The sequence below is a fragment of the Gastrolobium bilobum genome, unplaced genomic scaffold, assembly GCF_033153095.1.
Source record: "Gastrolobium bilobum isolate Gb01-03AN ecotype WA unplaced genomic scaffold, APGP_CSIRO_Gbil_v1 utg3226, whole genome shotgun sequence".
NCBI classification, from domain to species: domain Eukaryota; kingdom Viridiplantae; phylum Streptophyta; class Magnoliopsida; order Fabales; family Fabaceae; genus Gastrolobium; species Gastrolobium bilobum.
Genome location: NW_026897987.1, coordinates 45,938 through 69,680, shown reverse-complemented (window position 1 = coordinate 69,680; position 23,743 = coordinate 45,938). Strand labels below are relative to the sequence as shown.

At 32.8% G+C, this 23,743-nt stretch overlaps 3 protein-coding genes across 5 annotated transcripts; 2 read left to right on the top strand and 1 right to left on the bottom strand.

The window, feature by feature from the left end:
- Positions 1-5,084: 5,084 nt before the first annotated feature.
- LOC133311949 (magnesium transporter MRS2-I-like) lies at positions 5,085-9,115 on the top strand. Of its 3 annotated transcripts, none has more exons than XM_061513078.1 (11): positions 5,085-5,506; positions 5,603-5,632; positions 5,726-5,852; positions 6,001-6,122; positions 6,483-6,557; positions 6,814-7,038; positions 7,136-7,180; positions 7,281-7,325; positions 8,364-8,393; positions 8,537-8,656; positions 8,797-9,115. In XM_061513078.1, exons 1-11 carry the CDS (start codon positions 5,264-5,266, stop codon positions 8,881-8,883), a joined length of 1,149 nt encoding a protein of 382 aa, XP_061369062.1. In that variant the 5' UTR covers positions 5,085-5,263; the 3' UTR covers positions 8,884-9,115. The 3 variants fall into 3 exon arrangements, with proteins under 3 accessions (XP_061369062.1, XP_061369061.1, XP_061369063.1); XM_061513077.1 differs by having other exon boundaries at positions 5,726-5,858; XM_061513079.1 differs by lacking the exon at positions 7,136-7,180.
- Positions 9,116-11,261: 2,146 nt separating this feature from the next.
- Positions 11,262-17,379, top strand: LOC133311964 (E3 ubiquitin protein ligase DRIP2-like). The gene is made up of 8 exons (XM_061513100.1): positions 11,262-11,440; positions 11,535-11,793; positions 12,394-12,493; positions 13,845-14,175; positions 14,325-14,764; positions 14,891-14,941; positions 16,184-16,256; positions 16,882-17,379. The coding sequence occupies exons 2-8, from the start codon at positions 11,679-11,681 to the stop codon at positions 17,053-17,055; spliced, it is 1,284 nt and encodes a 427-aa protein (XP_061369084.1). The 5' UTR covers positions 11,262-11,440; positions 11,535-11,678; the 3' UTR covers positions 17,056-17,379.
- A 2,325-nt stretch (positions 17,380-19,704) lies between these two features.
- Positions 19,705-20,817, bottom strand: LOC133311974 (PRA1 family protein D-like). The gene is made up of 2 exons (XM_061513113.1): positions 19,934-20,817; positions 19,705-19,837 (listed from the first exon to the last, which is right to left on the bottom strand). Exons 1-2 carry the CDS (start codon positions 20,521-20,523, stop codon positions 19,783-19,785), a joined length of 645 nt encoding a protein of 214 aa, XP_061369097.1. The 5' UTR covers positions 20,524-20,817; the 3' UTR covers positions 19,705-19,782.
- Between the last annotated feature and the right edge of the window lie 2,926 nt (positions 20,818-23,743).

Below are 23,743 nucleotides of genomic sequence, written 5' to 3'. Positions count from 1 at the left end.
TTAGTTGGCCATGCACGTGATGCGTGGACTTCTGTAATCTGAAATCAATCAGTGAACTTGGTGCACATACATTGTTTGTTGAGATTGCAGTTAATGGGCTTGATTCAATTAATGGGCAAATAGTGTTTGAATTGCTGGGTTGTATTATGTTATCCTCACTACGTTAATCATCTAGGAGGACAACCGCTTTTGTAGTAGAAGTTTAAAATGTCTGTAAATAGTTATTACTTTAGAGAAAATTACTGTCACCTATAATAATTTTAGCACTTACTAATTACAAATGGCACCCTTTTTATTTTAGACACGACACTGCCCTTTCTTACTTTATGTGTTGTATACTGGTGCAGTTGTCTCCATTAACAAACATCAATTTTAGAACAGAGACAAAATAGTGATCACATGCCATACACATGACATAAGGGGTTCTTTCTTTGAATGAAATGACGTATTTGTCAATTTACTTGCTTCAAATAATGTTTGGTTTCTAATTTTATGACTCTCGGTTTCCGTCTCAGAGAAGGTATAGGAAAAAAACGATGGGGAAAAAAATAAAAAATATTGTGTCAGGAATTTCAACTTTGGGTGCTTAACATGGTCCTCGGGCTAGCACCCCTGTAGTTGTTTTAAACTGGGGATTAAGGAACGTATGCGAAGAAGGGATTAAAGCAAAAATATGTAGCTCGAGTATAAAAAGAAGAAGGGGTTATCCCTTTTGTGCCTTTTTTTTAGGTTAATTGTGATTTGTGATACAATATAAAGAATTTTAATCCATTAATCAAACCGTAAATAGTAGCATCTGAAGTAAGGGAGATTGGTGTCGTGTTAAATCAATAAGAATATCATGCATAATAAGCGCACACTTCATTGGGTCGAGTGTAATTAATTGCTTAGTTTTTACTAAATATTTCCCCTTTTTTATAATCTTGTTTAAATTCATCACTACCTATACTAGTTATTTTGGATGAACAACATTATTAACGTTACCAGAAAACGGCCCATTGTAATGCTTAAAGCCATTTTAACTTGTGGTGTGGACATAATAGTATTTCAAAACCGAGAAAAGCCGTGACGGAGTCTCAAAACGAATAAATTTTTTTCCACGTAAAAGAAAATGACATTTTCATAGACTAGTTGTCTTTCGCATGCTGTGACTTCAGCTATGAATGAACAAGAAAAAGAGAGACTAATCTCGAAATTGCTGGTCCAGTGCTATTCTGACCTTTCTCCTTAATTTGGCTGTTGCTTCTCAAATTGCCACGGTGTTAGCCAACAACTTAAATTTTGGACATGTCAGCTTTTTGGTAACGTGGCAAAAAAAATAAAAAAAATAAAATCATGTTCAGGTTTCTAAGGAACAAAATGAAAATTTTGTTGAGAAGATTCAAGAGGTGAAAATTTTGCTTGGGGATGTTTATTGGATTTATACGGCTATTGAGGAGATTGATACTGACTGGTCACATAATAGTAGTATTATTTATCAGGAATGTATTCTCTTTCAAAATTTTGTATTTTTCTATTTCTTGATAAATGTTCACTAACTTCAATTAGATTCCATTTATTTCACAATGTGGGCAAAAGAGATACACATTGTTACATCAACTTCATGATTGTAAGCTTTTAATTATGGTTTTCGACCTCGCTCCTATAATAAGGTTGCAGATAATCTAGTAAAGTATGGCTAGAGTCATGATTTGGAAATTTAGTTAGTAGATTTTCCAAAATTCACTATTTCCCCTTATTTCTGATTTAAAGTCTCTTTCCGCTTAAAGAAAATCATATTTCATATGTATTTCACATTTAATCAAATCAAACAAAAATTTAAATATGTACTTTCATGAATTAGAATAATAATATAATTTATATTTTTATATTAAATTAGAATTCATTCTTTTGAGAGTGGTTAAATTTGTTAATATGCTATCTCTTAGATAATAATATAAATAATTGTACACATTTCATTTATAATTTTTTAAAACATTTTTAATTTATATTATTTTTAATTCATATAATGTCAAATATAAATTGCACTATTGTTAATGGGACAGGTTATATTTACAAACTTTTTTTATTTACAAACTACATTATGTTCTTCCGAAGAATACTAGTTTCACTATGTTCTCCCAAGAAAACATAGTGTAATTTGTACAAAAAATTCAAAAAAATTTGTAAACATATCCTTCTCCGTTGTTAATTCAACTTATAAATTTATAATAAAGTGCAACTCACTAAACCTTTTGTAAATAAACTAATAATATGCCTCGTCAGTCGTGTTCTTAAAACTTCTTTATGGCCAATTTAATCCCTCGTAATTTTAAAAAAAGTTTAGATATTTCACAGGTGACTCGAGTACTAGGAATCTAGCACAGTGAATGAGATATAAAAATAAAAAATATCTGGGATGAATCAGATTTTTAACGTATTAGTATCAACAAAATCATGTTTGGACATTTTTTTAATAATAAAAAACCCCGACCATTCCTTAAGCTGAGGCGAAATTAAAGGGGTGTATTGCATTGATATTTTAATAGATTATTTTTGAAAAACAAAATTCAATGATATTCAATTAGGATTTAAAGGATTGAAAAAAGTATTGTGGTATTCGATTAAGATTTTAAAAAATTATTTCAGAGTTTGTTCAAATCCGTTAGTATTCAATCTGAATTTTAAACAAAGAAAAAAATAATCTTGTGGTATTCAAAAATCTAACGATTTTAATAAATTGAGACTTTTTAGTGAAAAATATAAATGAGATGTCTCTCTTACAATCTCACCCTAACACCTAGGATTTCTTCAGATTTCTCTACTGCAGTGTCTTCTTCTTCTTTTGGCGCGTTGACCCGCTCGAAATCGAATTCCACCATGGGAGCTTCGTCAAAGCTAAAGGAAGCAGATTTTTAAGCGATTTTCATAACAAAACAACTCAAAAACAACACACCAACAAAAGTATAATATAATCAATCTCAAAAACAGCATATTTTGAGCAATTTTTTAGGGCTTTTGGATAATTAAAAAATAATTTTTCAAGCTATGGGTCACGATTTTTCTTGACACAAAAATGTGTGTTTTTTTGTATTAAAAATAGGGAAAAATGTTTATGCAAATAATTTATCTGTATTTATTCTCAAAATGACATCGTTTTGGTATTGAAATCTTAAAAACTTATAAATATAAAGCCTATTATAACCCTGAAATAAATTAAAATTACAAAAACACCATGATTTTCGTCCCAAAATGACGTCGTATTGGGTTTACTGCAGATAACTTATCTGTAGTAACTGCAGAAAAAGCGAACCCTTAAAAATAACATAAAACATGTTATCAAAAAAAACAAAAAACATAAAACAGTGAAAAAACAACAAAGGAATTAAAATCCTCAAACCAATTTTCTTTTTATATCAATGAAACAATACTAATTTAAAGAAAGATTAAAACTTTCATAATATGAGATTTATATTTCGTAATAATACATTTGTGAACTAAATTCTTTCGCTATAGGAAATGATTTCAAATAATTTTTGCGTCAATAGATAACGAAAAACTTATTTTTTAAAAGCTCCAAAGCAATTTAAGGTTTCAATGTATCGATTTAAAATAATTTGAGAAATTTTCTAAATTTCATGTAATAAAATCCAGAAATTCAAATTCGAAATTTTCTTAGAATACTCAATGAAAACATGCATATGATATATGGTTAGAAAACTCTCATCACGTAGAACAAAAACCACAAGGTTTCCAAGATCAATTGGAAAAAATTTCAAACAAAATTTTATCAGGAATTTTAAATTCTATATGCAAATTTAGAATTATTTTAACAAATAAAAAAAATTGGGTCTTATAACTATATATGCATAGCTCTGATACCAAATGAAGAAGATAATTTTCAACCCATTGCTCAAACCCAAGAGCACTAACGAGAAAATTCTAATGCGTGAAGACTAATATAACTTTAGATATGTGAAGAGCTGTTGCCTAGTAAATTTGAATGTTTGTTAAAAGGGTAAATGTTTTCTCCAGTCAATTGAGATAAATTATCTCCGGTGAGCCCAAAATGACGTTGTTTTGGGACGAAAATGATGTTTGTAATTCTAATTTATTGCAGGGTTATATTAGTCTTTATTATTATCATTTTTTAATCTCATAACTCAAAATAATGTCGTTTTGAGCTCGCTGGAGATAATTTTATCTCCTGTGACTGGAGAAATACTTTTCCCTTGTTAAAAATTATATTATGTTTTACTGATTGAGAAAATTATATTAGATTTTACTTTTTTTATTAATATCATTGCATTTCTTTGTTTGTTTTTTTCGGTAAACTCTTTGTTATTTTTTTATTGACATTTGTGATTTAGAATGTTTGATAAAATTTTATATGATTTTTTAAAATCTTATAAATTCATCTTGTCCTTTCAAATCTTATAAATTCTATTAAAATATTTTAAAATCAAATATTATGAAATCTTTATTGTAAAAAAGTCTTTTGAAAAAGTTTTTAAGGTCACTCCAATTCCAAATAGTCTTTTAAAATATAAAAAAAATTTATCTTAAGAAAATATTTTAAAATCCTAATCCAATACACTCCCTAAATTTGATGTAAATATAAGAAGAAAAATCACGTGCCCATTTTAATTGGTCAATTTTTTTGGTACTAAACAAAAATTATGGGGTTCATTTTAATTTCTCAGAGAAAAAAAATATTGATTTGAGCTCTTCTGAAATTTAAAATAGACTCAATTAGTTAAAATCGTGGTCCTCTAAAATTTAAAAATGACCTATATTATTCCCTAAAAAATAATCACCGTTTTTTAATTAAAATGAGCCTCTTTTTTAATTAAATTGAGCCTCTTGATATATATTGAGATTCAAAAAGTACCTAAAGAAGAAAGTGTGCAACCAATGCTTCCCTTTTTTAATTAACGTATCCTGTTCATTCTAATTTGAAACCCTCCGTGTTAAGCATTATTGTGTCTTTTTTATTTTTTATCTTTAACCTCAACCTGCCACTCACAACCCCACTTCCTGTCACCAAATCAATTCATGCAAATATCTTTCATTGCTCTGTAATTCCTCCAAATGCCATTATTCTCTTCTCTTCCACCTCATCCTCTTTTGCAAAACCCTCCTTCTCTACTCAGTCCAAATCCAGTTGTCAAACACTGAATTCAAGGACTACCCAATTCACAAGTTTCGTTTTTGACACTCTTATCTTCCTCTGCTTACCCAGTTCACGGTTCTATGTAAATGGGTTAGCGGTTAATCCTGAAAAATGGCTCTTGCTGGGTCTGTAGTGGAGCTTCAATCTTCTTCTTCTATAAAGAAGAAAACTGCTGTTTCAAGAAGCTGGATTTTGCTCGACCATGATGGTAGAGGAACTATATTGGATGTGGACAAGTATGCTATTATGCGCCTGGTTGAAATTCACGCAAGAGATCTTCGAATTTTGGACCCTCTCCTATCATATCCTTCCACCATTCTCGGCAGAGAGAAAGTCATTGTTCTCAATTTAGAGGCAAACGCTCTGTTTTGTATTTTTTGTTTTTGTTTTTACTTTTATTTCGTATTTGTGTTTGTCTTATTTTGGTTGCTTTTGAGTTCTTTTTTGCAGCACATTAAAGCTATTATCACAGCGGATGAGGTACGTTTGATTTTGATATGTCTTATATATTCGATGTCTTTCTTCTTTAAGAGCTTGATGCACGAGTGCACGTGCGGTTTGTTCTTGGTGTAGGTGTTGTTAAGAGATCCAATGGATGATGACGTTGTGCCTATTGTTGAGGAGCTTCGACGACGGTTACCAAGAGAAACTGCTGCTGGACAAGGCCAATTAGGAGAAGAAGAGGCGTGTGCTCAAGACGGTGAAGGTGGGGAAGAAAATTGTGCGGTTTGTGAAAAAATATTGATTTGGAAAAGATTTAAATTTTAGTATAATCAAACATTGTTATGTTGTTTCTGGGGTGTCTTTCTTTCTGTTGCAATAATGGGAAACTGACTTGTCGCTCGTAGAATTTCCATTTGAGCTTCGGGCCTTAGAAGTTGTATTAGAAGCAATTTGTAGTTTCCTTGATGCACGGACAAGAGAGTTAGAGACTGCTACTTACCCAGCTTTGGATGAACTCACCTCTAAGGTAAAAAAGCCTTTGGATAAGGATTGTGTGCGTGTGGCGGTGTGTGTTTTCTTTCATAGATTTTTCACCTTGTACAAGAACACTGTCTACTAAATTTGCATTTACCCAAATGGTTAGGATGGCAGAACTTGGTCATAATCTATCTGATAGGCTGCACAAATTTCATCAGGACTATATAAACCTGTTGTTAATTTCTGCTCTTAAGAACTAGATTGAGCATATATCCATATCCAAATCTGTGATATAAAACATGGATTTTATTAATTAATGTTTGATTTCACATTATATGTTGTCACAAAATTATGATACTTTCTCATCCTCTCCCCCTTCCACACTACTCTGGATGGCATTTGTGTCCAGATCAGCAGTCGTAATTTGGATAGAGTGCGAAAACTGAAAAGTGCAATGACGAGGTTAACAAATCGAGTTCAAAAGGTATGTTGAAATAACAATAAGATTTTGTAACACATTTTTCATTCCCTTCCCTCTTAATAAGTGAATTTTCATTTTTCCTTTGCTTTACGTGCTCTTTATTATATAAGTGCGTTCCAAAAGAAGAATGCTATGTTGCTGTCTTCATTACTTACATACCTAAGCAGTAGTTACCTCGATCTCACTGATTTTCCCTTTCCTTATCATATTAGAACCAAGAATTTTTCTGTTTGCACTTACTTTACTTGCTTGTTTGTAGATAAGAGATGAACTAGAGAACCTACTTGATGATGATGGTGACATGGCTGATCTTTACTTATCAAGAAAGTTGACTGTTTCATCCTCTCCCGCAAGTAGCTATAATGCTCCCAACTGCCTTTATAGCTCTCCCAATCTAGGTTCAAAGATACAGAGATCAAGCAAAGCAAGTGCAACAACTGTTCAAGGGGAGAATGATGTTGAGGAGCTCGAAATGTTACTTGAGGTTATAAAAGTCCTTATCTTTAATTTTGCCATAGATAATTTTGGTTTAGATGAATTGACCTATGGTGCATTAAACTGAATAGTGTTGTGGTTTGCAGGCCTATTTCACGCAAATTGATGGCACACTAAATAAATTGACCACAGTATGAACTGCGCATTTTCTTTTAATTCTTCCTACTTATAATTATAATTTGATTTCTTATAAACACAAACTTTGCTATTTGATGCTTTCCTCCGTTTCAGTTGCGAGAATATATTGATGACACAGAAGATTACATCAACATACAGGTGAATTTTATGCACAAAATATAATTCATTGTTTTGTAGATTTTAACTATCAGAATAGAGGGGTCAAAAGTTTTCCTTTATAAATTGGGGGAATATTAGTCTCATGTTATTGGAGATTAGTGTCTCGTGTCATGGACACAAACAATATGAGGCCCACTCATTCTTTTTTTAAAAAGAGTGGATCCCACATGCTTTGTATTAGGGGTGTTCGCGGTTTGGATTGGATCGGTTTTAGAAGTAAAAATTATTCGATTCAATTCTTTCAGTTCAATCATGTAATCATCCATTCAGTTTGGAATTTTTTTCAAATCCGATTCGATCCAATCCAATTTTATTCGGTTTGGATTGAATCGGTTTTCGATTTTCTGAAAAGTCTAACATTTGTATGATGATTATTATGCAAATAACATATCTTTTGTATGTATTTGTTTTATAAAGTTTGTATGATAATTATTGTGCAATGTAGAAGCATTGTACAATAAAAAGTTAAATTACCATCTTTTACCTCCAACCAAGAAATTATAATATGGTTGTCTGATATACGAAGTAACCCAAATTTCGATCTTATAGAGGAGCTGTTGTACAACAATAATATAATAAAAATATATTATGTATCTTACAAAAAAAAAAGCATAACATAGATCAAACACAATCCACTTTCTCCAACATGATGGGTTAATGGGTCTTGGATTTAGAATTTTGCTATATGGTTTTTGGGCTATGATTGGAGAAAGACCGAAGTAGGTAGATGGTAAGGTTTGGGAATCGTTGGATCGGTTTTCACCAACCAATCCAATTAAATTTTGCGAATTTTTTTTCGATTTTTAATTTTTCGATTTTTCGGTTTTCGGTTTGGGTACAGCTGTTTGAATCGGTTGATGAACACTCTTACTTTGTGTCTATGACATGAGATACTAGTCTTCTAGAACATGAGACTAGTATTTTCCAATTAAATTAATAGTCTCTGAACATAATTTGCACACACCGTTTATAGCATAATTAATCACACTTCGTAATATGTCACGCGTATGTATGCAGCTTGACAATCACCGAAATCAACTAATTCAGGTATAAAGCTTTCAAGGTCTTAGTTTTTCCCTTCTGAGGTTTTCTATGCATACTCCTACGACACTTTTTGAAACATTTTTTGACAAAGCCATAATTTGTGTTTAAATACTACTGTTATTGTTTCTCCTTCTTCTACATGACAGTTAGAACTCTTCCTTAGTTCTGGGACTGTCTGTCTGTCCATATATTCGTTGGTGGCTGCAATATTTGGTATGAACATTCCATATACATGGAGAGAAGGTCACGGATATATATTTAAATGGGTATGTCTACATCCCTAGCAAAAATATTAAAAATATTTTCAAATCTTCTGACCAACTTGTTTTGCCATATATGTGTGTGCGAGAGAAAGAGAGAATATGTAGCTCTTACTGATTTTTTCAGTTCAAATTTATAACTTTAGGTGGTGATCTTTTCGGGAATTGCTTGTGCATCTTTGTTTTTATCCATAATATCTTATGCACGACGCAAAGGTCTTGTGGGGTCTTGAAATGCTTATAAAGATGCATGTTGGGCGACATCAGATTAAGCCAACGGCGGAAAGTGGAAATCCATGTTCAATTGGGATGTATGGCACCAAAATGTTATGCGCGTAATAGTTTCGTTTTCATATAGAATGGCTCTTAGTTGGCAAGTTTTATGCACTGAATAATTTTTTTTTTAAAAGAAAAAGAATAATTGTAAAATCCCATTTTAGTTTTCTACCTTTTTTATTTAAGGGAAAAGAAGATTTGATTCTGAAGTCAGATATAAACTATTTTATTTGCATTTTTGTCTACCATTATCCTGTATCTACACTTTCTTTGTTATTAAAAAATTTCAGTTATTTTCGTCAAATCTATCATGGGTCAATTCCTTTTCTTTAGTACATAATTCCATCTTCTTAGGACGCTAATCAATTATGCATGCGCATGCGGATATCAATTACCATAATCATATTATTATTGTTCCCCGACAATTTCAGCATTTCGGGCTGGGAGAAAATAATTGAGACGGATGTAATTATTCATAGCATTTATTTCCAGTCATCATGTCATATTAGCAAACAATGAAACATTAATTTAAGAGTAGATTTGTCAGTGCTAAATGCTAGTACATAGAAATCGATTGCTTCGAATTCATAAATCTTTCTCTTTACTTATGAGGGGTATTGACCTCTAGATGGTTTTCACAAGGCATGAGTCTCAATTACTTGAGTTGCGCATAAGTCTGAACACGACACACTGAGAGGACTGATGAGGGACCCCTTTTGCAGTTAAGAAACAAAACACTAATATCACATGTTACTCTCATACTCCCATTTTTTCCACAAAGCCGATTGAAGTTTCTTTTTGACTTTGATGTGAAGTCCTCAACTGAACCACCTAAACCTTTTTTTTTTTTTTTTTTCCCTTCTATTTGCTGGATTAGGATGAGGAGGATCATTCTACCCGTAACCCAAACTTCGATGTAAAGCAAATGACATTCGAATACAGATTTGACATTTCTTACAAATAGTTAATGGTCTAATTTTCGTGATTAATTAGGTACCGTTATAAATAAGAATTTACATAATTAAATAAGAAATTGTGCTACAAAAGAACGCAATTAATGCAAATTATTATATGATTTATTTATACCTCGAACAGTACTAAGTTACGAACTTAATAGAGTTACATGAGAATTGTGTATCTGATTTTGTAAATTCAAAAACCATTTCGTAATTTTAACCTACGATTTTACTCGTATTTTGATTCATGTCAACTATTTGACTAAGTTCACGCGACTAGAATTGTTTATTTTTGTTATACAACTTGTTATATATTTATCAATTAATATGGCAGCAATGACTATCGCGCAAATTAGCTCACCTGATAAAGTTTTGCAGTTGAGTGTAAGACGTGTGAATATAATAAGTATTTATTCCTTAAAGGGGAAATGTTTCTGAATTTAATGCAGATAGGTTATCTGCATTTATTCCTAAAATGACGTCGTTTTGGTATTGAAATCTTAAAAAGTTATAAATATAAAGACTATTATAACCCTGAAATAAATTAAAATTACAAAAACATCATGATTTCCGTCCCAAAACGACGTCGTATTAGGCTTATTGTAGATAACTTATCTGCAAGGTAACTGCAGAAAAAGCGAACCCTTCCTTAAAATCCAAAATAAAAAAAATAGCAACCACCATATTATTTTACATTCTGTTTATTATTTGATAAAATCTCATATTGATCTCACAATAATATCTTTTATTCTTTAATGAAATTTCATGTTGACTCCATTAATAAAGAGCAACTCTATGTTATTTAATCAAGTAACACAAGATTTTATTTAATAAAAGAAAATATTAAAGAGTATATTACTAGCCATAATCAATTTAAAATATTTTGTTAATTAAAAAAAAAAGAATGTGATTTGCGTGCATGATTGATTCGATTTTATCAAACCCAGCAAAACATTTTACCCCAAGTCTTTAGCCTTTATTTTAAATTTTGGTAGGTAATCTTTCAAAGCTAATATGTTTAGGTCCACCACATTCCTTCCATGGCACTCGCCGTATTAACTAGGACTTAGGTCTTAGGCCCTATCACCTTATCATGGAGCCTCTCGCATGACACGCCGCCCAGCACCGCGCATCTTAACCTCGGCGCATCTTAGCAAAGCTCCTAACTTCTATAGCTGTCGTTGGTTGAAGTGTGTAACATATGTCCTTAAAATATGTTGTTTAAATCGTAAACCCCGAAAAAACAAAAAACAAAAAGAAAAGAGAGAGAATAAAATTATATATATCTACCGAAAAAAAAAAATTATATATATGAAAAAAGAAGACATAAAAGAAAGAGAGAAACACTTGGTTTTGGTTCATGCTCTTTTCGACGAAGAGGTCCTCTCGATTCAGATCATCCACAACACAAGACAAACTCCCTCTGCCAAATCCATCACAACCCACGTCAAATCTTCTCAAATCACACCGACCCATTTCCTATTCACACCCCAAAATTATCAAGCACCCGTCTTTAGCCATCTTCCCCGATCGTTCTAGCTACCTATAGGTCCATTCTGTATGTACATACTTCTTTTTCTTCTTTTGTTTATATTCTATGTTTTCTTGTTCCTTTTCTCACGCAATCTCTTTGCTTCTCCGTGTTTTTTCAGCTTAATGCAGGGGATGATTGTAACGAAATGGACGTAAATTTTGGTCGTGCACTCGTGCTGATACCAATAGCATGCACCGAGTCAGGGTGGATACGTGGTGAGTGAGAGTTAAAGACGAGGAACTGAGGCTTGGCATCGGTGAACATGTCGAATCAAGTGGTCAAAGTGAAGAGAGACACGATTGAAGCATGCATGACTTGCCCACTCTGCAACAAGTTGTTCAGGGAAGCCACCACTATATCCGAATGTCTTCACACGTGTGAGCCCTTCGATCTCCCTTGAAATCTTGTTTCTTTTCGCCCAATCCCATGTCCAAATTTCTCAAATTTTGGATCTTTTCTCTCATTTTGCGTTCCTGGTCATCCCAGTTTTTGAATTCTCCATGTGGGGTTTGCCTCTTCTTTTGGGGCATCTGGTCTTTTGCGTAACCAGAGAGAGATATGGTTATTTCGTAATTTGATGCTTCTAAAAATACTTCCTTTTATTTCTCTCTCTCTCTAAACCCATCGAGGACGTGAATGCTAGGTAGTTTGGATTGGTCAACTATTCAGGAGTTTTGTTGTGCACTTGTGCTGCACTTGTGACATTGGTCAACTACGACTATTTATTTAGTAAAATTGTTTCAATCCTAGTCTTACCGCATGTAACACTACTGTGTGGCAGCGAGCACAACATTATTACTATGCTGTTTCTCACATTATAGTTCTCTCGGTTTTTGTTATTTGTCATTTGAAGTTAATTCCTGGTCTAATTTTGCGTGCACTTTTTTTAGCATATGCTTCACTAGCAGAAGCGCTAAGGAAAAGGCTGTTGTGAGCCCCAACTAATGGATTTTTCTTTTTCTATGAACTTTATTCAGTTTGCAGGAAGTGCATTTATGATAAAATTACAGATGAGGAATTAGAATGCTGTCCAATGTGCAACATTGATTTGGGTTGTGTTCCACTCGAGAAACTAAGGTCAACCCCCTGCCTTGGTTCTATTCCCAAGTTACGCTTGTCCTCCTGTACTTCTTCCTCTAAAAAAAACAAAAAAAAGTCTCTCTATTATAGTTTAAGTTGTTGAATATGCATGAAAGGTGTTGCTTTAACATGGTATGCTGTGCCAATAAGAGTACATTTTTTGCAACCCACCTAATTATTGTTACGAGGCTGCTAAAATGGAGATACAATCATAAATGATGGAACCTTTCTTTAAAAAAAGAATTATATTTTTGATGTGTCTAGACATGCTCTATAGAGCTGTTGAATAATGTTGTCTTTTAACGTTTATTGAAACATTCCCTTGGGAGAAGAAAAAGGAAACAAATAGCTGTCATAAATCATACTGTAACCAGATCTTCTTCTGAGGTGGTAAACGGCTGCAATGACCTGCAAGAATGAGGGTAGTTGTAATGCTATGATGGTGCTATCAAGATAACATTATATCAATTTTGTTGCTTTATGAAAACTAACTTAAGAAGGATCCACTCCCCGCATGTGAATTATAGTATACACGGAAATAAAATGCCTCCAGTTTGACATCTTTTCATAATTTAGTTGATGATTTATATATAGTAATGCTGGTATTTTTATTTTCATCAGTTTTCCTGACAGACATTTCATGTCTAATAATATATAGCATAATAAATGTAAAGTGTTTAAGACATGTGAAATAAAAAATTAAACAGTAAATTGTGACAATTATGTTTTATTGTCAGCTAATTGCATTTAATAAATTTTCATTTGAAGTTTTAGTTGGAAACAGAATAAGGAGGAACAGGGTAAATATGGTCTTAGTACAATTAATAGATGAAATGACTGAGATAGTTGACACCGATAAGATGGGGTTTAGGATCTGTTTTAGTTGAGAATGTTTAAATTTTAAAAATTCATTTAATTATTTTCCAAATGATGTTATTATTGTTTGCAGTCCTTCCCCAAAATTGATGAATTATCCTATTAGCAAAGGATCTTGATCATAAAAGACAGGAAAAAATGTGGGACTTAAAGAATAAATAGTGCTGAACTTGGATCTAAGAATAGGGGTTATGATCATTCAATTGATAAGTATTCTGGATGGGGAAAGAAAAAGAATTATTTTGATCTCTATTAAAAGAATTAGATCAGGAAGACTGATAAAAGAGAAGAAACTTTTCTTTGAATGAATTATCTGTAGCACCATTCCTTATATAAACCTTTGGTAATGAAGCACGCATAGAAGTATTATTTAAAAAATAAATAAAACAAAACGAAATCACAGCTGATGATAGTGGTATTCTCTTTTGAATTGTAGCATGCTAAGTTACAGACCTTGTTTTCTGATTACCAGGCCAGACCACAGTTTGCAAGATGTAAGGGCCAAAGTTTTCCCCTTAAAGGGAAGAAAGGTGAAGGCGCCTGAAGTTGTCGCCTCATTACCATTACCAGCTAGAAGAAAGGAGAGATCTCTTTCATCTTTGGTGGTCAGCACTCCGAGGGTATCTACACAGGCAACCATGACAGGAAGAAGAACAAAACCTACAAGAAAGGCTAGCAGTCTGCGGACCTCTAGTTTTTCCATTGAAAAGCCTATTAAAAAAGAGGAAGAATTACTGGAAGATCATCCTGAGAGTTCAAGCTCACCTGACACTTCAAATAAGTTTGCTCAGAATACTGGACAGGTAGTAGGAGAGATAATCTGGCTCTTTTCTTTGAGCTCATTCTCAGTTTCCTTGTTTTGTTCATTTGTTATCTTGGTTCATTTGATTTCCCAGATTGTATTGGCATTAGTTTACTTATATTCTTATCCTCCAGTTTTTCCTTGGTGCAGAGTGTGACCCCTTGTGAGGGTAGTCAATCCATACCCAATAAAGAAGAGAATGGTGCTGAACCATGGGATGCAAAATTGGATCTTTGGAAACCTTTGAATTGTTTAGTAGAGGTCGCAAGTAGGAGTAAATCTTTCAAGTCTAATGTGCAAGGGTCTGATGCTAAACTAGAATCCATTCAAGTAAATGAGAGTGACTCTCAAGTGCAGAAAACCAAAAATAAGGAAAATAAACGCAAGGCAAAAGTTGAGGATGAAAAGATTAGCCCTTATTCTGTCTCTTCAGATACAGTAAAACCCAATAAATTGCGCAGAGTACGCAGGAAAAAGGAGCCTGCTTTTGGAGAATCAGGCATATCACCCCAAGCTGTGCTGGATTCTACCAGCAACAAGCTCTTAAGGACTGGTCCAATTTGGTTCTCCTTAGTAGCTTCTGAAAACCAGTGAGATTTCATATCTTTGAAACTTCATTTGATAACTTATATCTTGAAATCCTGTTCATATTATATATGTTCATAAATCCGTTTTAGGATATTTTTTTATGGACTAATTTCAGACTAATGCTTCAGGGATGGAGATGCACCATTGCCCCAGATTCCTGCAAGTTATGTGAGAATAAAGTAAGTTCCTTCAGACTCCCTTCACCTGTGTTGGCACTGTTCATTACTTTAGTTTTGATTTATGCATGCTTTTAAAATTGGAATATTATGCTTGGAGCAATATATAACACCACTTGTTACTGACTAGTATATATGTGAATGAATCTGTATACAATTATTCATGAATATTTATCTCTAAGTTGAGCCTATCTCCATGTAGTAAATTTCAAGCAACATATTGGATGACAGAAAAAGGAGTCAATCACTTTGTCCTTTCACTGATTGTGCTTCAGCATTATGACAATGTCTTAGCATTCCATCAATTTTATCAAGGAGAATACATTTTTTTACATCTTATTTACTTTATAGAATAATCGGAACATGCTAAAAATTGTGAAAAGTACTTTTTAATTTTTTTTTTCTTAAAAAAAAAAAGCACATCCAGCGAGCTCTAAATGCAAAACCTATAAGATTCTTATTCAACCTCTCATTTTGTCTATTTTAAGACAAAATTTCTACAATGTTAATTATCTCCATTTTGTCTTCTTCACATCTGGAGAATTTCACCTTTGTTGTTAGCAATTTAGATTTTGGCATTTGCTTAAGATCACTCGGATACATTTATCTTCCCGATGTCACCCATTCCATGCTATCCTTAGTTATTTGTCAGGCTTCAGTTTGGAGACCATAATTTGGTAGGTTCTTTTTTGCCTTTCTTTTTCATTCCAGTGCAATGCGGACTGTCTCTTATCCATATGGTATGGTGGGTAACATGATTTATATATTTGTTCATATCAATTTTACATTTGTTAGAAGTTGGGCAGATCAACAAAATACATATTACATAAGCTATTTTAGCATAATATGGGAAAAGTAAAATCGAAAAACTGAAGTTCAATAGAGAACTATCTCAAAAAAGGAAAAGGGCCATGAGTGTGGGTAAATGATAGACTCTGGATTTTAAACAATGCATATGCTTTCAAGAAATCCACAATCATACGTAGATGCTTTTTTTTTCCATCAATAAATGTAGCATATGATTTCTCTATAGATTAATTTAATTTTTTCTGTGTTGATTTTGAGAAACTTCTTTTCAGTTTTTCATAGCCAAGGTATTGGAGGAATGTGTATTTGTGTGTGTATTATCTAAACTTCAGAGTTCACTCAATCTTTGCTGCTGCTAAAGCTTCTTAAAATGTAGAGATCTAACTGAACTAGAATATGATATCCTGTTTGATTTCTAATTTCTCGTGTTTGCCACAGGGATGGAACCGTACCTGTCTCATTTATCCAAAAATACCTAATGAAGAAACTAGATTTGACCAGTGAAACAGAGGTAACTCTCCATTCGATAATATATCTAAAAGACATTGATATTGGGAAAAATGTTTCTGCAGTTAATGCAGATAAGTTATCTACATTTATTCCCAAAACGACGTCGTTTTGATATTGAAATCTTAAAAAATTATAAATATAAAGACTATTACTATTATAACCCTGAAATAAATTAAAATTACAAAAACACCATTATTTCCGCCCCAAAACGACGTCGTATTGGGTTTACTGCAAACAACTTATCTGCAGTAACTGCAGAAAAAGCGAACCCTTGATATATATTAGGGAATAACTGGGCCCGGAAAATTTTATTGTCTTGTTCAGTTTTCCACAAGCATAATTTTTGTTAAACCTCTTCTGTGTCTGTACGAGCCAAGTTATATCACTAACCTTGAATTACATAACTGTATTGTCTTGTTCACTTTTATAGCATCTTTAACTGCTCTGCACCTTTTTTATAGTACATAATTTATAGCATTAACCTTGAATCACATTACCCTTTTCATGATTTTTTGTGCAGCCGAGTAATAAATGCACTTTACTTTTGATTGGTTCTAATGTTTCAAAACTGAGGATTGATGCTAGTTTTACATGGTGCCTCACTCTTCAGTCAATTTATTTTGCAGGTTGAGATTAAATGTATGGGACAACCAGTGCTCCCTACACTGAGGCTCCATAACTTGATTGAGTTGTGGCTGGATACGGCATCCACATCACAGCGAATTCCAGCAACTATTGGGTCCTCAGCAAAGGATTTTGTCATGGTCTTGGCTTATGCTCGGAAGGTTCACCATCCTTGATCATGGTTCCCCATCCATAATTTTTAATGCACCTAGAAAATCATCATCACAGCATAGTCACTTCCCCAACATGTGTTGTTCTTTCACTGTGTTTCCAAAAGCTGCACTATCTTGGAGGATAAGATAGGCCAAATAAATTATAAAGAAATTCCCTCTCCATAAAACATACCATTCTGCCTTTAGTGTAGCATCCTGATCTGATGGGTCATTGTAATGATAATTACATCCTGATTTTTCAAAACCATGGTTTTTAGTGCACATGTGACTTAGATATAAAGTAGCTACAGGCCACCATACCTGCTTAGAAAGAGATGATTTATTCGGAATGTGACATTTGAATCAAAAGGATTTTTTTTTTTTTTTTTCTTATTCTTTTCCTTGTGTTTCCAATATGAATTACTTCTGCAGGCCAACAAATGCAAACACTGAATCAAAACTTTCATATCCTTCCATTCTTAAGATTACATGTTTATTGATATGTTAGATCTGTATGTTCCAAATGGAGCAGAAAGTCGTAGCTTGGCTGTTGAGGACACCTGAATATTACAGGATCTATATTACCCGCATCAAATAAATAGATAAAGGTAAATTGATGATAAAATGGAGAAAAACCACTATCATTACTTTTATAAAGAATACGTTGCAGCTCCTTCGCAATATCTGATAATAAATGATTGGTAACCCTGAAAGAAAATTGAACATGTCTAATGATGAGATATATATAACCCTTAAAATAAATAACCTTTGTAAGCTCAAAAGGAAAAAAGGACAAGATTTCATTGTTTTCAGAGATTTGCAACATAAATGATGGATCACTTTTTCAATAACCCGTAGGCTAAAACAACCGCTAGATTGATATGACGAAGTTTTGCTGGTATAGTTGTCATCTAGTTAGGCATGCATTTGCATTCAATTTGAACGTGCATTATGAAATAAAATTATCTCACACAATCTAAAACGACGTAGTTTTAAGGATTTGAAAAAAAAATTAGGGTATTTTAATAATATTACATAATACAAAAGGAAAATAAAATGACTAAAATATCCTGTATTTCTTTTCCCTAAACCCTCAAAACTACATTTTGGAGTTGAGATAACTTTCTCTTGCATTACACAAGAAACACTTTTGCCTAGTTAAATAACATGACAATTTTATTTATTTCTGGATATAACGCATGGAATCATGGATTCCCTACGGTAAGAACAGAGTTTAAGTGGTATACTGCTTTGTGAAATGTGATCATAAGCATCTGTTTATTTAACCATCAGACAACAGAGTGACAATTATTATCAAACTCTTACGGTACATTAGCCCAATAATTCTAAAAGCACTTAAAGTGAAGTTTTTATAATTTCAAAACCATAAATGTACAATGTTATGGTTCATTTCTCGCAAACATGGAGTTATAAGATATTTTATATCTAAATATCCAAAATATTTGGGATTTTAAGATTCACATGTTCCCGAAACTCCCGAGGTTTCACTAAACTCCACCACTGAAAAGCATTGACGTTACGTGGTTATGTTTTTGCTTCGTTCAATTGTTTGGCACTTTAAACACTTTTACTCACATGGGAGACTGGAAAGGCTATGCATCTCCAGAGAGTAACACATGCAGGTCTTATTCAATAAACCACATCTCAAAACAGCAAGAAGCTGGGCCACCCTAAAAAGCACACGCTTTACCTCCAACGCAAACTCCAAATATTGCGGGGCATGCCATTATGTAACATATGCTCTTAGTTGCCCATGCTTTGGGACATCCAAAAGTATTAAAATAAAACTTTTTTATTAATTTAATTCCACAAAATTTTTATTTTCAGTTTATGTACTCCATCCATTCGTGACATGGTATCATATATTTATGGATTTTATAATTCTCATTCAACATGAAAATTCAAATTTTCCTACACACCCTTCGATTTTCATGCTAACATGGGACCTACATATAATTTTTTCTAACACATGGGTCTCACATGCTTTTTATCTCTACAACATGAGAATTGAATTCTCATTCAACATGAAAAAATCAAACCCCTATATTTATATACTGAAACTGGTATTGACTATTTTAACACGAACTTAAAATATGTAAATATCCTGACCCTATATTCAAAAATCAACCGTTAATATTCACATATCATGCAAGCTTTGTGCTAACTGGACTGAAAAGGATGAAAGGAATAAATTATTGAGAACTTAACTTTTGAGGGGCTAAATTGACAAGATTAATTTCGTTTGTAAGCTGAAAATATGTTTTATCTTGCACAATAACAGGAGGACAGAATAGCAAACAGCCATTACAATGAGAACAATGAACTATATAGGCACAATGAAGCCCCAATCAAAATCATTGACTCCTCTGTGCAACCAAAAACTACATACGTTTCCACTAAAATAAAATAAAAAAGTTGCCCAGGATCAACCATTGCATGAAAAAATTTGTTTCTATCTCTCTTCTTACAGACAAATAATTTTTTTTTTTTATCAAGACTCATTTAATATTTTAAAAAAATTAGATAAAATTTTTTACATAACATTTTGATGTCGTCCAAATGCTAAATGGGAGGATTCATTTTCTATTTAAAAGCACATCAAAATCAAACCAGCGATACATAGAAACTGGGACTCAAAATACACAAATCGAACCCTTCAATTGATCCAAGAATTAACATATCAAAACCCGGTCCTTGCAAAGAAAAGAAAAGTTGTATGTATATAAGCCACTATAGTAGCATTTGTTTCACAACTAGTCCTGTCAAGAATGCATGAACATTTTTCCTGTAACCAATTGTTCAAAAACCATGTTATATTTCCATAAATATGTAAACTGGGGAACAGAAACAAAAACAAATGACCTCCTATATTAGGTTGTACCCTGTTCGCTTTGTAGGGGTACCCCCAACAACCGAAAGCAACCCTCCATCATAGGCCTCATGTTCATCCATATACAAATCTTCAGTGCTCCTAAACGTCGCGTGCAACACAACAACCGCAATCCCAACGAGCACCGAAACCAACACGTTCAGCCACACGCCGGTGAGCACCAACGCCACGACGGTCACCGCCGCAAGCGCCGCCGCCGCCACCCTGTCGTCGACGGCGCGATTAAATAGCACCACCGGTTCGTTCCGGAAGAAGTAGAGGAAGAACCAGGCGACGAGCGCGACCAAGAAGACGATGATGGAGATGGGGTGCCATAGGAGGCTGAGGAAGAGGGTGAAGAGGATGATCATGGCGTAGTTGACGCGGAAGTGGTTGAGGTTGCGCTTCACGCGCAAGGTGGCTTCGCCGACGGAGTAGGGTCGCGTGAATGAGTAGAGGGCGAAAACCTCCTCCCATGGGCGGCGCGTGGCGAACACGGATTGCGAGGCGGTTGCATTCGCGCGTGACGCGAAGAATTTGCCGGTGGAGTTGGAGGATGAGGGTGAAGGGAGGGAGCTGTAATGGGGTGCTGAAGAAGACATCACATCAGAGACTGAAACTTGAAAGTTGAAACCCCGAGTGGAGTTTGCGTTAAAGATTGAATCTTTTGGCTGAAACAGATCGAAATTGATAACAGCAAAGATCCAATAATCGAACCCTAATTCTCTATTTTGAAGTTGCAGTTGCTGCGCGTGACCGTGAGGAAGAAGAAGAAGAAGGAGATTGAGAAGGGGAAAGGTGTGTCTATGTGTCTGTGTTGTGTTGTGTTGTGGGATCAACGATGTCGTTTATTGGTTTGTGTAAGAAATGAAGGGAAAGGAAGAGTCTCGGTGTCGTTTACTTCATAATCAGCAATGCCAGCGAGTGCTTGAGACTGTGGGGCACTCAAGTGTTGTGGCCTTGTGGGGTCCCACATTGCAGCAACATGACGAGTGACCAGCGTCTCTATGCATGATATGCATACTTTCGCGTATATAATTTTGTTTTTATTAATTCAAAATTATGAATTGGTCACATAAGAAATGAACGATATTTGGTATTTTGGGCTTTTGACATCATGTTAGTTCAAGTCGTGAGTCGTGACAACAAGTTCTCAGAGAAACAATAGTTTCTTCTATAATTTCGCAAAAGTTAAAAATTGAGTAGAAGAGAATATATTAATCTACAATATTTGATGACAAAATGTTCGCTGATTAGACAAAAATATATTCCTAAATAGTGTTAAAAATAAGTGGACAAAACTTAAAGAGATAATAGAACTTTAACAACGCAATTTATTATTAAATGTGAGTATTGCATGACGCATCTAAAAGAATATTATAGTTCAGGGTTAAGTAATCAAAACCCAATCAAATACAAGTTTCTCCATAACCAAATATTGGTTATATATAAGCTTTCTAATAATTAAACTTTAATCAAATCAAAATTATAAAATAATTTCCTGTATTAATTTTTGCACATCCACGTTACAATAAATATTCATAAAATTATTGATTCTAATGGGAATAAAAAAATAAGAATGGGAGAACCAAATCCCCATAACGGATCTGGATCCTCTCATGTGAAAATTCACATGATCATGTCATGTGAGGAATCATAACCATATAAAGATGGATCAATGATAATAAAGGAGCAGAGAAAAAAATATTAAAATAGATAGTTACGAAATCATAACCATTGATTTATCTTTGTATGATTATGATCTTCCCACATGACCATATCATGTTTTTTTTCGACATGAGATAATCCATTTCCATCCTAAATAGTAGTTTGTATGTCTTGTGTACCATAAATATAGTCTGTATTAAAACATGGTTTAACATTTTAGTCAAATGAGAAGTTCAAATTATTCGTGATAGAGTATTTTTCAAGAAACTTATTTTGCTGGTATGATTAGCTATTTAATAAATTAGTGTGCATTCGAAATGATTTATTTAACAAAAAATATTTTACAGTAAAAGATTTAGTGGGAGTTCTTTATATAAAAAATTGATTTTTTTCAAAAAATAAATATAATTATAAGCATGTAATTAATATATTTACACTTAAAAAAGATTTGTAAAATTTTTATACTATCATTAAATTATAATTGATAACATATTATTAAAAAGTTTAAATTCTAAATAATAATCATTATTAAGCTCATTTAATAATATAATAACACATGATTAAATAATAAAAACATCAATTAAAAATTAATATGATTTTTTTTATAAAAAAAATCAATTAAAAAATAAAACAAAATTGAAAAATAAATAAAAGTACACTGCTAAAAAAATAAATCATGTGATAATTCACTAAATATTAAATACCAGCAATTAACTACTTAGTAGTTTGTAGATATAAAATAGAGCAGACTTGATCTTAAATAAACAAGTTAAATTGATACTTTTTGAAAATTTTATTTAATTAAATATGTCAAATCTTATACGTCTAAAATAGTATTTTAAAGTTTTACGGGTCAATTGATTTATACTGTGTATATTATGAGAGTTGTTATAGTATCCACAAGAATATCGTACCAAATTAGGTGAGTTATTAACATTTTGTTGATTGATGATGTTACCATTTTGATAATTAATTGAATATAATTAATTAAAGTAAATTTATGATAATTTACCTCGTCACTAATACTCTTAAAAAATGAATATAAGAGTTAGGGGTGTCAATATAGGTTTTGACATGTGGGTCGACCCGCGACACGACACGAAAATTCGTGTTCGGGTTGATCTGCAAAAAAATTCGTGTCGTGTTCATGTTGATGTATTCTTGTTCGTGTCGATCCGTATTTATTTTAAATTATTTTATTTTTAATTTTTTATTATTATTATTTTAATTTTTTTTAATATCGATCCATTTTTTAAAAAAAATTGTCAATTACCATTTTGACCCTATTATGCGTGTTATTCGTGTCGTGTCAGTGTTGAAGATTTTGACCCAAATAAAAATTTGTGTCGTGTTAGTGTTGATGTATTTGTATCGTGTCAAATTCGTGTCGTGTCGACCCGTTTGACACCCTTAATAGAAGTAATCCTCTCTTGACATATATATATATATATATATAAAGCATTAAATATATATTACCATTAAGCTATTGGTTTATTGAATGCCTAAATTTGTTGATTTATTTAAAAGTAAACATGTTGATATATTTAACAGAATTAATAAAAAAAAATTAATAAATTTTGACGTGCAACTTATGAAGGTGAAGAATATGTTGCGGTGGCAGTGGATGGTGTACGTAATCATACATTTTAAAAAATCGAAATGCAGATATGTCGGCAAACCTAGGATGAAATCAAGACCAAATGTACCTTAGCTAGGATGGAAGAGCACTCACCAAACTGTCACTCTTTCACAAATTTTTTAACCAAATGTTACGTGAATAGTATTTTTTATCAGACTGTTACACAATGTAATTCGCTACGAATGGTAGCGAATTACGTTTGCCAATAATTTCGTGACACATAATCATATTGTGTACCAAATTTGTTACCACTAATAGCGAATTACCTCCGGTCAGTTTTTTTATGCGAAAATGTGTCACGTGTCACAAAATTATTGACGAACGTAATTTGCTATCAGTTATAACGAATTACGTCACGTAACAATCTAGTAAAAAATATTGTTCATATGATATTAGGATAATTTTTTTTTTTAAAGAATGACACTTTGGTTGATCTTCCAGATCTAACGGAGGGGCTAAAATCATGTTGGGGATAATTAATATGACTTAAAATAATCCACAAGCCCATCAATGTC

What these genes read in the sequence shown, in the direction of transcription:
- LOC133311949 (XM_061513077.1), top strand. Translation starts at nt 5,264, where the DNA reads ATGGCTCTTGCTGGGTCTGTAGTGGAGCTTCAATCTTCTTCTTCTATA. An exon ending in TGGATGAACTCACCTCTAAG is followed by an intron (nt 6,123 to 6,482) that starts GTAAAAAAGCCT and finishes ATTTGTGTCCAG; the next exon opens with ATCAGCAGTCGTAATTTGGA. An exon ending in AGCTCGAAATGTTACTTGAG is followed by an intron (nt 7,039 to 7,135) that starts GTTATAAAAGTC and finishes TGTGGTTTGCAG; the next exon opens with GCCTATTTCACGCAAATTGA.
- LOC133311964 (XM_061513100.1), top strand. Translation starts at nt 11,679, where the DNA reads ATGTCGAATCAAGTGGTCAAAGTGAAGAGAGACACGATTGAAGCATGC. An exon ending in GCAAGTTATGTGAGAATAAA is followed by an intron (nt 14,942 to 16,183) that starts GTAAGTTCCTTC and finishes TGTTTGCCACAG; the next exon opens with GGATGGAACCGTACCTGTCT. An exon ending in ATTTGACCAGTGAAACAGAG is followed by an intron (nt 16,257 to 16,881) that starts GTAACTCTCCAT and finishes TTTATTTTGCAG; the next exon opens with GTTGAGATTAAATGTATGGG.
- LOC133311974 (XM_061513113.1), bottom strand. Translation starts at nt 20,523, where the DNA reads ATGTCTTCTTCAGCACCCCATTACAGCTCCCTCCCTTCACCCTCATCC. An exon ending in ACCCCTACAAAGCGAACAGG is followed by an intron (nt 19,838 to 19,933) that starts GTACAACCTAAT and finishes AATTGGTTACAG; the next exon opens with GAAAAATGTTCATGCATTCT.